At 31.4% G+C, this 14,551-nt stretch overlaps 1 protein-coding gene across 1 annotated transcript in view; it reads right to left on the bottom strand.

The window, feature by feature from the left end:
* Nucleotides 1-14,551, bottom strand: part of LOC140434970 (uncharacterized) — a 65,213-nt gene that overhangs the window by 19,555 nt on the left and 31,107 nt on the right. The window contains exon 3 of the mRNA XM_072523622.1: nt 3,653-3,914. Within this exon, the coding sequence (XP_072379723.1) occupies nt 3,653-3,914 (262 nt within the window). The remainder of the gene's footprint in view (nt 1-3,652; nt 3,915-14,551) is intronic.

The raw sequence follows: 14,551 nt of genomic DNA, 5'->3' as shown, positions 1-14,551 counted from the left end.
GGTCATGATACTCTATGATAAAATCCGAGTTAGTTATTAGAAAAAATGTGGATATAAGCAAATTTTTGAAGTTACGTACCTTTCTGGAAAAAACAAGCGAAGGATATACTGCAAAGAAGTCTAAAGTTTTCACTAAAGACGAGTTTGATAAATTTTTGGTTGAAGCGCCAGATAAGTTGTATTTAGGATTAAAGGTAAAAAAAAATTATATTGCGAAGATGTAGTATACTCTACTAAATTATAAAAATATTTCAGATTGTTTTGTTAATTGGGGTTACCGGCGCCTGTCGATGCGACGAAATGGTAAAAATGAAGACTGTGGACATTGAGGATAAAGAAAATGTAATAATTATCAAAATCCCAGACAGTAAAACACGACAAATTAGATCTTTTACGATAATTGGTCAAAACTACATTAAACTGTATAAAAAGTATGCATCACTGCGGCCTGAAAATTTCACAGAAAACCGATTTTTTATCAAGTACCAAAATGGAAAGTGTTGCCGAAGCGTCATGGGAATACATTCGATCAGCGCAGTAGCCCAAAAAGTAGCTAGTTATTTAAATTTAAACGATGCAAGCTCATACACGGGTCACTCTTTACCATACTCTTTACGACGAACTTCAGCAACACTTTTAATTGATGGAGGCGGAAATCTAGAATGCCCCAAACGACATATTGGCTGGAAATCAAGCACGGTTGCCGAAGGATATATAGAGGATTCAATAAGAAATAAGAACGATAATGCTTAAAAAATTTTAAACCCTCATGATTCGCCAACATCGGGAATGATTGCTGAAAGTTGTTCTCGACCATCAGTATCATCAACAATTACCAATGCGTATTAAGAGTCGGGAACATTTTTGCACGGTTTCAATTTTGAAAATGCCTCATTAACTAATTGTACTTTTAATATTACTATAAATAAAAATGATGTTTAATTGTTGTTAATGACATTTGTATTGTTGCTTTGTGACACGTTTCATATTGTTGCCATGACAACTTTTTCCCTCCGCCGTAAAGAAATGGGAAAAAAAACTGAGACATCAAACTTTGACAGGATCAAGTTAGATAAGTAATGTCATCATTATTTGACGTTTGAAGAAAAATGTGTTTTTTTATTACAATGGAAACAAAATAACTAGAAATTGAAAGATAGTGTACCGTAAGGAAACCTAAACTCTTACTGTTGCTGTTGTGAAATCATGTAAACGATGTCAGTGTATGTGTTTATCACAAAAGAATAGAGACAAAATAAGTCTCTATTCTAATAATAATAGTCAATTGCAGCGTAGCACTAGTCATGTTACCTTCCTTAAATATCTTAAATGAAATACATGGTAATATACTTCCAAATTGCACTAGCTGTATAAATAGTGAATAATAATATTATTATAAATATTATTTTATACGGCATTAAATTATAATTGATTGTAATAAGAATTAAATTTTCATTTATTTTGGTGTTTCGATTTAAAATCGAGAAGTCGTTTTTAAAAAAAGTTTTGAATTAAAAAGTTATTGGACTTAACCTGTAAATGTATATCAATTGGACATATTTCAGGAATGTTTATATATTTGTTTGGCCCTATATACCAGAAGCACTAGACAAATTTTTAAAGGACATTAACTGTAATGAAGTATCAGTCAAATTCACTGTGGAAATGGACAACAACAATTTAATACCATTTCTAGATATGATATTCATAAAGAAAATTAAAAAATATACACCTAACGGCAAAAAAGTGGTCAAAAAAGTAATCAATTAATATATGGTGTTACCTACAGTAGCTGTTGCACGAGTTATTGCATTGCTACAAGACGGAAGAAGTTAAGTTTATGTATCTGAAACTTTAGGTATTTCAAGAAATACAGTACGGAGAGCTTTCCATCGCTTTATAGAGACTGGTACATACTTACGTCGACCTGGTTTCGGTCATAGAAAAGTTACCTCGCAAAGAGATGATCATTTTCTTGTAATGGAACTTTTAAGAAATCGCCATTCCACTGCAACTGCTGCAAGAAACCGTCTAAAAGAGATTTGAAATGTGAATGTAAGTAAAAGAACGGTTAGAAAAGACGCCTCAATGAAAGTGGAGTACTGGTAATAAGACCGCTATTATTCTTCACATTCTTCAACGAAATTGTATTTTATTAACAAAAAACCTGTACCAAAGATTTTACCAACGATTAATAGCCATTGACAAGAAACAGGAAATTTCACAAGGTTGAGAAAACAACAAAACACCAAAAACGATCCAGAAATTCTCACAACAGGTGATTTGAACAACAATACCATATGTAAAATGCATAACTAAAAAATTATAAAGAATAGGAAACAACTACAACATTTGAAACAACCAACATACTAAAATATATTATTTTCAAAACCAAACTCAACATGACACAGAAAAAATCAAAGCACTGCATTCAGAAAATACCTTGCTAATGCAATAATGTTTATCTGGAAGAAACTTCAAGACCACTAAATGTTAGGATAAATGAGCATGAATCATACATAAAAAAAGGGAGATTTTGACAGATCTCAGATATACAAAGATGTCTGGGATAATGAGCGAAGTTTCTAATGAAAAGATTCATCAATAGTCATGAGAGAAATGGACAGAAAAAAGAAAAAATTAAAGAAGCGACCCTCATCTTAATAAACACATCAATAGGATATACCAGGCTTTGGTTATCAATACTGAAAGAAGTCAACCGAAGAATATACCAACATTAATGAGTTAATAAAACAGATTATCTATAATTAAGTATATAAGCGCAAAAAGGTTAATATTTGATATCAATCCGATGGTTTTGATATCCATCCGAATATTACCTCTCATAATGGCTATGTCACTCAAAATATGGCTAATGCCTACAAGATCGAAGCCAAGTAAGTCAACTGTGAAATTGGTTTATTTACAAAACCCAATTTGTAAATAATATTTACAGGTTAAATAATTGATAATTTTTATTATATTAAATCCCATATAAAATAATGATTAACAATATTTTAATATTTTTAACCTGAAGATAATATTAAAAATTATCAGAAGAATTATCTAAAAACTTGTTTGTCTCTATCGATATCGTAAACATCGACAGTATACATCCCCTATCAACATTAATTTGATATCAGTCCGTGGGTACAAATATATCCCTCATAAATTCACTCAAAATATGATTAATTGTCAGGTTACAGGTTAAGTTTAATAACTTTTTGATTTAAAAAATTTTTGAGATCAAATTTCAGACTGTAAGTCGAAGCGTTAAAACAAATGTAAATTCTTATTACAGTCGATAATTATTGCAGTTTAGTCCCATACAAAATGATATTAAACCTAAAACTTGCTACAAGAAAACAGTTTCAGAACCTCTTTATTATAATAATTATCTATTAAAACAAAGAATAGTATCTAGATCTGTAACACGTGATTAATGTATCATGTATCTTCAAATGATTCCTTTGTTATAAGAGATTATTTGATACTTTTTCGTATATTTATATGACTACAAGATCTTAAACAAAATATTTCTATAAATATGTGTATCAAATGTATCGAATTATTTTAGATGTAAAAATGTACAGTAAGAATTTAGTTAGGATGGCTTATTTATAGATGCACTATCTTAAATTGTTCTACTCACCAAACTTTCTCATTAATTTGAAACAGTCCATGCTTCCCAGTCTTATAATCCAGCTTTCCTGAATCAAATCCCGATTCCCAATTTATAAGACAAACAAAAGTAGGTATTTTCGAGTAAGGAACACCATGCGAGAACATCTTATTTACTACCTCACATCGATCGAAGACTTTGGCTCGCGAGACACAAAAAAACATTACGATGCAAACAAACATCACCGAAGATTTCATATTGTTGGTTTTAATTATTTTCAATATTAAACTCGCTTACTAAAAAACTATACTACGAGTGAGATAATTTTGTGAATGTTGTTTATAATATATCAGTATTCGCGGTTTTCCCTTTTCCGTTGGGAAGATTCGAGTTCTGATTAAAATGACGTAATTTACGTCAGTATCTTTTACTTTACACGCAGCATCATTGAATAGTGCAACAGTTAATTCGGAGAATATTTGGGATTGTAAATACCGGGAAAATTAAATTTTACGTAAACATTTTTTGTAATCTTTAAAAGACGTTATAAAAAATAAATAAGATTTAATAATCTGGTGACATACTTTAATGCCCATTTAAACGATAAATCCACCAAATTCCTTATAATACTCAACATTTATTTCAAAGCCTACTTGTATGCCTGTACCACTAATGTACGCTTAAAAATGTAAATTTAGTGAAGTATTATTTTGTTAACAGGTATTCGACTTTTAAATTTTTAATAAGTTGCCAAAATTCAGGATTTAATGTAACATATGTTTTTTTGTTCTTTTATTAATGGATGTTGTAGTTATATTTTAGAATTTTTATCAGAGATTTACAAAAATATCCATCAATTTTACATACATCGACCTTTGTTATGGTAAAATAGACTTGGGTGTAGAGCTAGTTCGCGTCCGTAGTAGAATACTATACGTGCACCCTGGGCAACGCTAAATGATCTAGTAAATACTGTCGATCACACAATGTTAGTATCTCCTGACCACGACACATAGAAGTATGACTCAAAACTTACCAACAAGCTCTTTACAGAGCTATTCTACTAGTCAAATCGGGCCTTTAGTTCGAATTTGTCACTTTAATATAGAAAACGTAAGCTGCAAAACGTGTAAGCTACAACGAGCAAGAGATGTTAATACAGATGTCTTTGCCTGTTTTATTGACTTTGGCATTTGACAAAGTACAGTATGAGAGACTTATTGAAACTTTGCGAATCGCAAACATTGATGAAGAGGATATAAGAATACTAGCCAATGTCTATAGGAAACAAGTAGCCAATATTCGAGTAGACAATCAATTATCCGATAAAGTCCCAATACAGAAAGGAGTACGACAAGGTTGCATACTCTCGCCTTTGCTGTTTAATGCGTACTCTGAACATATATTTCGAGAAGCTTTGGGAGAAACGACTGATGGCGTGATTGTTAACGATGAAGTAATAAATAATCTAAAATATGCAGACGACACTGTCCTTGTTGCGGATAGTGCTGAAGGATTACAAAGACTGATAGATCAAGTATTTAACATCGGTAGACGATGAGGTATTGTATAGGGAAGGCTCCAAGTGTAAAGTTGACACATTGTGTCATACATACATAGAGATGCCTTAGCAGCAAAGAACGTTACACCTGAATTAAGTGTTGTGATGGATAGTATTATTAAAGTGGTGAACTACATTAAAACACGACCAGTGAAATCAAGACTTTTCATGAACTTTGTGAAGAAATGGGGGCCGAGCACACCTCCTTAATTTATTATTGCTAGTCTCGTTGGCTGTCCAAAGGCAACATATTCGGACGTGTTGTATGCAAATTAAGAAATGAATTTTACATGTATCTACATACAGAATCGCATGATGATGCGTAAAACTTTATTAATTCAGAGTTTATAATAAAATTTGCATACCTCTGTGACATATTTAACAAACGTCTTTGCAGGGAAATAATACTCATATCCTGCAATTGGCAGATAAAATTACTGGTTTTTAGAAGAAGTCGCTCTTATGGAAGAGAAAATTTAAAGATCAAGAAATTGACCGTTTCCCTGCTTTACAAGGTATTCTACAAGAAAAATCGATAGAAATATTTGATCTCTATTTAAAAAATATGTTTACATAACACATGTTATCATTAGCTAACACGTTGAGAAATATTTTCCCGAAGATATGGAGCAATATGACTGGGTCAGAAACCCTTTCCTGTCATCCACGCCATCGACACGTTCAACAAAAGAAAAGCAACTGATATAATTGTACTGTGATTCCAGCCTAAAGCTTCAATACGACCAGGAAAAACTGTTTGAATTTTTTAGCTCACTGTCTCATAAATATCATGCAAACAGCACTGCTGCATTAAAGATTTTATTACCATTTGTGACTTCGTGCTTTTGCGAAACGGGCATTTCTGCAGTTTCAGTAATTAAAAACAATTACAGGTCAAACAGAAATAGAGGTCGACCCCCAACGAGATGGACAGATGACATAAAAAGAATGACTACAAATTGGATTCAGATGGCGCAAAATCGGACTAAGTGGAAAAACATGCGAGAGGCCTATGTTCAGCAGTGGACGTTAGAGGCTAGTTGATGATGATGATGACAGGTCAAACATAAACTTGGAAAAAGAAATGAGAGTGGCAATTTCCAAACTAGAGCTCCGGTTTCATAAGCTGTGCTTAAAAAAGCAAGCACTTACATTAACCAGCCAGTTACATAAATAAATATCCCTTTTCATTTTTGTGCCTATGTTTTGATTTCATTCTTAATTTCTTATAAAAAATATAAATGTTTAAATCGTATTTTTGTTATAACTGTAACCTGCCACTAGGTCAGTACTAAAATTGGTAAGTATTATTGTGGGTTGGGTTGAGGGGGCGTCGCGAAAAAATGGCAAAGTTCCAAGGGCGTCACAGTACGAATAAGTTTGAGAAGCCCTGCTGTATTCTAAAGGATTTGAAATAAAGACGCCATTAAACATTATGAATCTGACTTCAAAAGGACGAGGATGTGTTCGAGCATTTCTTATTATCTGAGCTCAACCTTTTGGTAAATAAACAGGAACATATTTTGGTTTCGATTTTCGAGTGGAGTGAATTACACTCCATCTCGGTATGTCCTGATTCAAAAAACTTGTGATCAATAGTTTTTAAGTTATTGTGATCCGTTAGAAGTTTCAAGCACATAACAGCAAAACGTGAATTTTTTGTTGCCCGCCACACCCGTCCGACATCATTCGAACCTCAGTAATGTTCTTTAATTAGGGGCAACACTTCGCTATATATTCTTCTGGAGTAGACATTGAAGTCCAGATAAAACAAAATACAGCCTTAACTCACTCAATACATGATTCTAGTAGAGGTTTCCAATTTTTTTTTAGATCTTTTTTATCAATTCCTGCGCCTTTTAGTATTTTTATTATCTTGACGTGCTGCTCAACCAGACATGCAATGTACGCCGCAATTGACTTCCGTAGCTTTTGAAAAAGACCTCTACTGGGAACAGAGCCTCCCTAGTACCAACATCATTTTAAAATCCGAACTGCTTGGGAAAATTTTAACTCTCATAGCAAATAAATTCTATTATGGATTATAGGAAAAGTTTTAGGAGATGACTCATGATTCTGAGATTTTTCATTCTGTTGGTATTTCTTTATATGTTGTTAAGGCTTTTGTGATTGTTGCTATTGGTGTAATTACTATTTAAATGGGAATAAGCCACAGTTCAAGGTTCAATTAATTTTATTGACGTTTCAATTTCCACTTCGGAAATTTTTTTCAAAATACAAGCATTAGTAAATTGGTTTGTTGTCCATTAATATAAGTAGTTTTGCTTGTATGTTATATAGGCATGATGATTTACTATCATTTAGGTGTATTATTGCAGATTGAACTTCCTATTGAAATATTCTTAGCCCATAATTTATCTCCTCTTCTAGTTCAAAGGTGTTATCTCTTTGGTCTTCAAAAAGCTTCGCTAGATATTCTTTTCACATTCTTATTTTACTCTATTTGTCCAAGATGATGTTTCCGCCACAACCAATTAGACTTTCTTTCTATCTCTACGTCAGTTTACCTGTAAGTACTTGTGTACATTGTAACTATTGTGTTTCAACTGTAGAGCCCCAATTTCTTCGCATCTTTCCATTGGTTTTTTTTCGTTTCTCTGATCTTCCTTCTTATTGATATATTTATGTCTTTATATCTATCCGAGTCATATTTAGCTTTTCTTCTCTTATTCATTAGCTTTAGAATCTCATTTTCCTCCATATTGTTGTACCGTACCGTAATTGAGTCCCATCTGAAGATCCAGAACTAGAAGCTAAAAACAGAATACTAGAAATATTCTCCAAGTATTGCTACCATTTAATTTTGGACCTACAAATCCAGTAGGGCCAGAAAAAATGTAGTTATAATAAATTCACAAAATTAACACATATACCGCTTGCAGCGTTCCTAATACCTTCATTTATTTTTGTATTTTTTAGTTCAAATGAAATTAATTTAAATTAAGTTTATATAACTTGATATAATAACCAACTGCACAAATCCTTTTTATCTATCATTAAAATAAATATCCTAACTGAAACTGCTATAACTGTCGAGAGAGGTGAAATAATTAATCTCATTCCTGGCGGCTGAAAGTTTGGTCTATTATCCATAGAGACTTAAACGCAATAAAAAGAAGATTAAAGCGGGAAAATCCCTTTTAAAAGTCTTGTAATTGTCCCTATTCATCTCGAGTTAATTTGTCGTCCTCCCGATAAACTGCTGATGAAAGTCGGTTTGAAAAATTAAATTATAAAAGTTCGTTTCCTCAGGGATGATTGCTGACCTAAACAAAATTGACAGTTTTATAGGATCTCGCCGAGTTTAAAGCGCATTTGTTTGTTAATTAGTTCATTACTACAAAAATTGAAAAGATAAAAAATCTGCGAAAATCCTTCTGTAAAGAAAATCCTTCATTATGTTAATATTATTTGGTGGACTGATAGCTACTTAGGATGTTTGATTATCAAGTAGGATGTCTGGATTCCATTGGTGGCACCAATATATATATATATATATATATATATATATATATATATATATATATATATATATATATATATATATATATATATTTTGTTATGATATGTAAAATCGAGAAAAATATTGGTTTGTTTAAAAATATTTCAAAGTTCAAAAAACATTAAAATAATTCAGATAAGTAGGATAATATCCAACAAACATTTCGGAGAAGGAAAGTTATTAAATCCTTGGATTTCCTGTACTAAACATAGTGTAAGCTTTGCATAAATTATTTCTTTGTTATACTTGAGTGACCCGCATAAGTTTAAGTGAAAGCCACAGACAATTGAACGGGGTTTTTCAAAATACATTAATGCAGTGATTAAAGACAATAGAAGGGATTATAGAAAGTGGTTTTTGTTAGTTTTTAAGAATTATAGAAAAATATTATTTGTAAATAAGTTTTAGGAAATTTATAAGTATAGGTAAAAATGTGTTTGTTATCGAAATGAAAAAATGGGGGAATTGTGACGAGTTGTGATTGGCGGAGATTGAAAAAGGCGAGATAAGCATGTAGGAAAAAGTTTAGCGAGATTGAGGAGAGAGAAAAGATATGGTCAGTTGGTTTCCAAGTCTGTGAGAGGAACAGTGATTGTTCTCTGGCGGTTCCTGAAATGTAGCAAGCAGTAGTGTGGAATGTTAGTGAGTTTTTGTGGAGTTAGTGTATCTGACAGAAGCTGAAGCAGCAAAATATTGTAAGTCATATTTCTCTACTTATATTCCAAGAGTCACTGTTCAGGCCAACGAGAGATTCAGTTTATCGTAAAGAGAAGATATTCCAAGAGTCATTTTTCACTCGGGCCAACGAGAGATTCAGTTTATCGAGAGGAGAAAGGCTATCATAATTTGAATGATTTGTGCTTTTGAAGGAGATCATTAAGGACGATATACTTGCAACAATCTGTGTAAGATTGCTGATTACATAGGGAGCGGTTGAGAGGAGATAATATAGTCTCACAAGGAACAAGGATTTGGACCACTCATCATCAGAGAGAGATATTTTGTTTTCTGCAGTTTTTTCTTTTATTGATAACACAATTTTTACACTTAATGTAGAAAGGATATAAATATTTTGATTAGGAGAGTTAGAATAGTTTGGGATTTTGAGATTTCAATTAATATTGTTTGTACCATTAAGTTTGATTGTTCACGTACGGAGAACAAAATTTTGAGAATCCTTATATGAGATTTGTTTATTGAAAACTTTTGAGTGTGAATTATTTCATTATTTTTATTTCAATATATAGTGTTAGATCATATGTGTTTTTTATTATTCCGGTATTCTCTGGACCTTACCTTTCACATGTAATAGCATAGATATTGAAGCACGAATTTAACCCTGAGATAAAAGAATTAAAAATTGTGATAGAGTCATAATCATATCACTTAAATAATTTTAATTAATCAAAAAAATTAATTAGCTAATTATTGCTTGGCGCACCAAGACTTTAAATATCACAATAATATATATATATATATATATATATATATATATATATATATATATATATATATATATATAAATATATATATATATACATATATATATATATATAAATATATATATATATATATATATATTTATATATATATATATATATATATATATATATATATATATATATATATATATATATATATATATATATATATGTTTGCTTTGAGGTTTCCGCGGGAGCTATATGTGCTGTCACTATTTTTCCGGGTTTGATTCCGCGTTGTAAAATGCTGGTTTTCTTGAAAACCATTGTTTTGGCGACGTTTCGGCAAGGTCTCACTTGCCATTCTCAAGCCTGGTGGATCTACTTCTCGTCGTTACTCGATCAGTACTAATCGTTACCATATATATATATATATATATATATATATATATATATGGTAACGGGTACAGTTGTTGGCCGGTCACTAGTGATTGGCCACTTTCACAAAAATCCGAAATATTAAGATTTTCAGAAAATATAAGGAAATAAATTTACTTTCATTAAAATCTGATTACATTGCTGTATATTTGGTCTAGCTATCCTCTCTCAGTTAAAATTATCTAGTTGTTACGGCAAATGTTGTTTGAAGCTTAACAGGTGCATCCAGATTTAAGAGTTTTTTAAAGAATTTGTTAAGGAAGGCTATTCACGAGGTGAGTTATATTGGCTAATAGTATTATGTATCTGGGTATATTAATATTTTATGGCGATTTAGTGGGGTACATCTTACATTATCAGTGGTTTTAATATTTAAGTTATGCATTTTTGGCGGTAAATTTGAGTGGCCAAGCACTGTATCTTAAATATGTCCGTGTTATAATGATTGGCCTGCCGGCCAATTACTGTACGTACTTCGAATTAAAATATTTATTATAATTTAGACCTTTTCAGCCTGGTTTGGTCAAAAATAAGATATTTTAAACATTTTTTCTTATTTCTTAAGGCAATAACCAGTGGTTGGCCGACTGCCAATCACTAAACCACAGGGTGGCCAATAACTGTAATGTGTAATAAGAATATATTTTTTGTCCGGATTTGTATTTATAAAATTACAATCGTTTTAGTTGTTATAAAATTAATGCTAATGTGGGCATATTGAATCAAATTTGAAACGTCCGTATTGTAGCTAACATTATTACTAATAAATGATTTTTATTTTTAGAATAAAAAATGCCAAATATCCGGAAAGATAAAACGTATCACAAACAATATACAGAACAAGATCTTCAGTCTGCTTTTCAGGCCATCGAAAATGGCATGATCCAACGAAAAGCCGCTGATCAATTTAATGTGCCAAGAGCAACATTGCAGTTTGGAGCAAGTGAAAAATTTAATGAAAAAACTACCCTTGGTCCCAATCCTATTCTTAGTTTGGAGCAAGAGAATAATCGTTTAAAGCATTGGATCATAACATGCCAAGACAAAGGTTTTCCGGTAAGAGTGGAAAATATACAAGACTCGGTTCAAGGTTTTCTTGACGCAAATCCACGTGCAAATCCTTTTACTGACAATCGGCCCGGAAGAGGTTGGTATAGATCCTTTTTAAAGCGACACCCAGATTTAAGTGAGAGAACTCCAGAAGCAGTAACGGCAGCAAGTTCAGTTGTGTCTGAAAAAGATGTAAAAAAATGGTTCACCGGTGTTCAAGAATACTTGCATCGAAAAGGTTACATTGATATTGTTCAAGACCCTTCACGTATTTTAAATGGCGATGAAACCTGCTTCCCCTTATGTCCCAAAAATAAACGAGTGTTGGCTGTAAAGGGAAGCAAAAATGTATATCAAATAGAGCATCACTCTAAAGTTAATTTGACGGTTATGTTTACCTTTACAGCATGTGGAGAAATAACAGCACCAATGATTATTTACTTTAAATATGTTAAAATCTAAGTGAGTATACTCAATCCATAATATTTTCCATATATAGTTTTATCGTGTGTATGAAGAAAGTAAGCTTATATTATTCATAAAAAGTATATTTTACAAAAACAGTTATGATAATTTATTTTACAGTCGTTGAGTTGCGCCAAATGTAGGCAACTTACGGTTGTTTGTAAGTAATACTAAATTTTACTTAATATTTTCTTACAGTAACTAATAAATTTATAATTACTCAATATTAAAATCTTAAATTCAAAGTAATGATTCTAAATGAATTTCATTATTTATTGAAAATCGAGAAACACTGTTTTGTGATTTTATTATTTGTTCATTTGTTCAATACATATATTTAGTGCAAATCAATTTACCATCTACAAATAATCATTCATTTCTCTAGGCATGGTTCCAAAACTAAACGTTTCATTGCGCGAGTATGTTAGAAAAACGTCTTTGTCGGGTGGGCAAATGTAAAACAGATAAGTGTAAATGTAAAAAAATAGAAAGTTGTGTAACTCCAAGTGCCATGAGAGGATGCCGTGTTACAACAAATAGTAAGTAACTAAAGTAGTAGTATTCATTCAGACAAAAAACTCAATTCAGATTAAACAAAATATCTCTTGTTTTTAATTCAGTTCAATAATAATCACACTTCTTGAATTGCTGATGAAATTAATTTTTTCATTTCACCATTTTAAACTTTTACCGCTGTATACAATTACCACTAAAAGTAAATAATTGTAAATAATTTCCTACATTTACCGTCGACTCTGATAATTGTATACAATTACCTGTAATTGTAAACAATTACCAATTACCTACTCCTACTGTAACATGTATATATTCTGGGTTCTACAAACTCTGCTGCATCTTGCATTTCGATTTTCACAGTTTTCGGTGGGCCGATTCCTCCTGATTTATGGGTCTATCTCTCATTATTCGTTTGATTTCTTCTCTTCATTTGAATTCTGGTCTTCCTGTTCTTTTTCCATTCTATGGAACATAGTTTAAGGCCTGTTTTGACGTCATTCGTTTTTCATTCGCATTCTATTGAATCTGCATACAGTATTGTAAATCATTCCTGTTCTTCTTTTTCTTGCGGTGTGATCAAGTCTGGATATCTGACGCGCCTTTCTTAGATTACTTCTTACATACAATTTTAATTTTTTCTTCACTTTCATCATCATTTGCCAAAATAAAGAATCCGTACGTTAAAATTGGTTCTACAATCGACTTGTAGTCGCTCGAGGCTATGAGGCTATGAAATATAATTGATTGTCTTAAGCCAGACGGATTCTCATGTTACAGATTCAAACTTGCCAATCTGTTTAAATTCAAATTGTAGCGTGTTGGTTTTTAAGTTAATATATTGTGTGTTATATATTATAGTTATTGTTAAGTTATTTACTGGTCGTGTTATTTTTGAGAGTTTAGTTTAAGTGTTTGGTATTAAGTTTTATAGTGTGTAGTAAACTTTTAGTATACAAAAACAAAGTATTTGTTAATCAAAAGTAAAAATAGCTTACGGTAATCACTTTAATAAAGGTAAAAAGACCAATATTTTAATTTATTAATGTTTCGAAAAGTTTTATTTCCTTTTTAATCCATTTATTCACGGTTTTTGCTGTAAATATTAAAGAACCGCTTGGATTGACATGAAGTTTGGCATATGCATAGCTAACGGCAAAGAAAAAAAGTGATATTGTGTCGATGTGTGCTTTTGTCATGGGGGTGAGTTTCACGCCTTCTCGGGTGTAAAAAAAACATGCGTTCAAACTAAGTCCAGAATTGAATAAACTGACTAATTCTAAGCAACTTTTATTTTATACAATTTTTGCACAAAGTCAATACTTATCGAGTTATTTGCTAGTGAATATGATCATTTTCAATAAAAAAAAACACGTTTTAGATGGTTTTCCGCAAATACCTCAAAAAGTAGGTATTTTATCGGAAAACATATTTTTAGCAAAAATATAGCTTATAAAAAAGTTAAGAAAAATGATGTACTTATACCTATATAAAGTATGTAGACTCAGTCAAAGCAGAGTTATAGCTAATGAAAAGTAATTCAAATTTCAAATCGAATATTTCAACGAGAAATATCAAACAAATGAAGTACTTTTCGGGGAAAACTCGCTGTCGGGGAAAGTAAAGTGCTTGTTTTTTTTTTATTCTTTCACGTTGAAATATTTGATTTGGAATTTGACGAATAAGAGCCTACTTTTCATTAGCTACAAATGTGCTTCTGGCTTTATACGTACACCATTATTTTTGCTATTTTATAAGCTATATTTTTGCTAAGAATATTTTTTCGATAAAATACTTACTTTTTGAGTTATTTTCAAAAACCATTTAAAAACCTTGTCTATTTGTTGTTGAAAAATGAAAATATTTACTCGCAAATAACTCGAAAAGTATTGACTCAGTGAAAAAATTCTATAGAACAAAGGTTGCTTAGAATTAATCAGTTTATCCAATTCCTGACT

The sequence above is a fragment of the Diabrotica undecimpunctata genome, chromosome 1 (genome assembly GCF_040954645.1).
Source record: "Diabrotica undecimpunctata isolate CICGRU chromosome 1, icDiaUnde3, whole genome shotgun sequence".
Lineage (NCBI taxonomy): Eukaryota > Metazoa > Arthropoda > Insecta > Coleoptera > Chrysomelidae > Diabrotica > Diabrotica undecimpunctata.
Note: the sequence above shows the minus strand (reverse complement) of the source record. Positions and strands in the feature narration are given on the sequence as shown.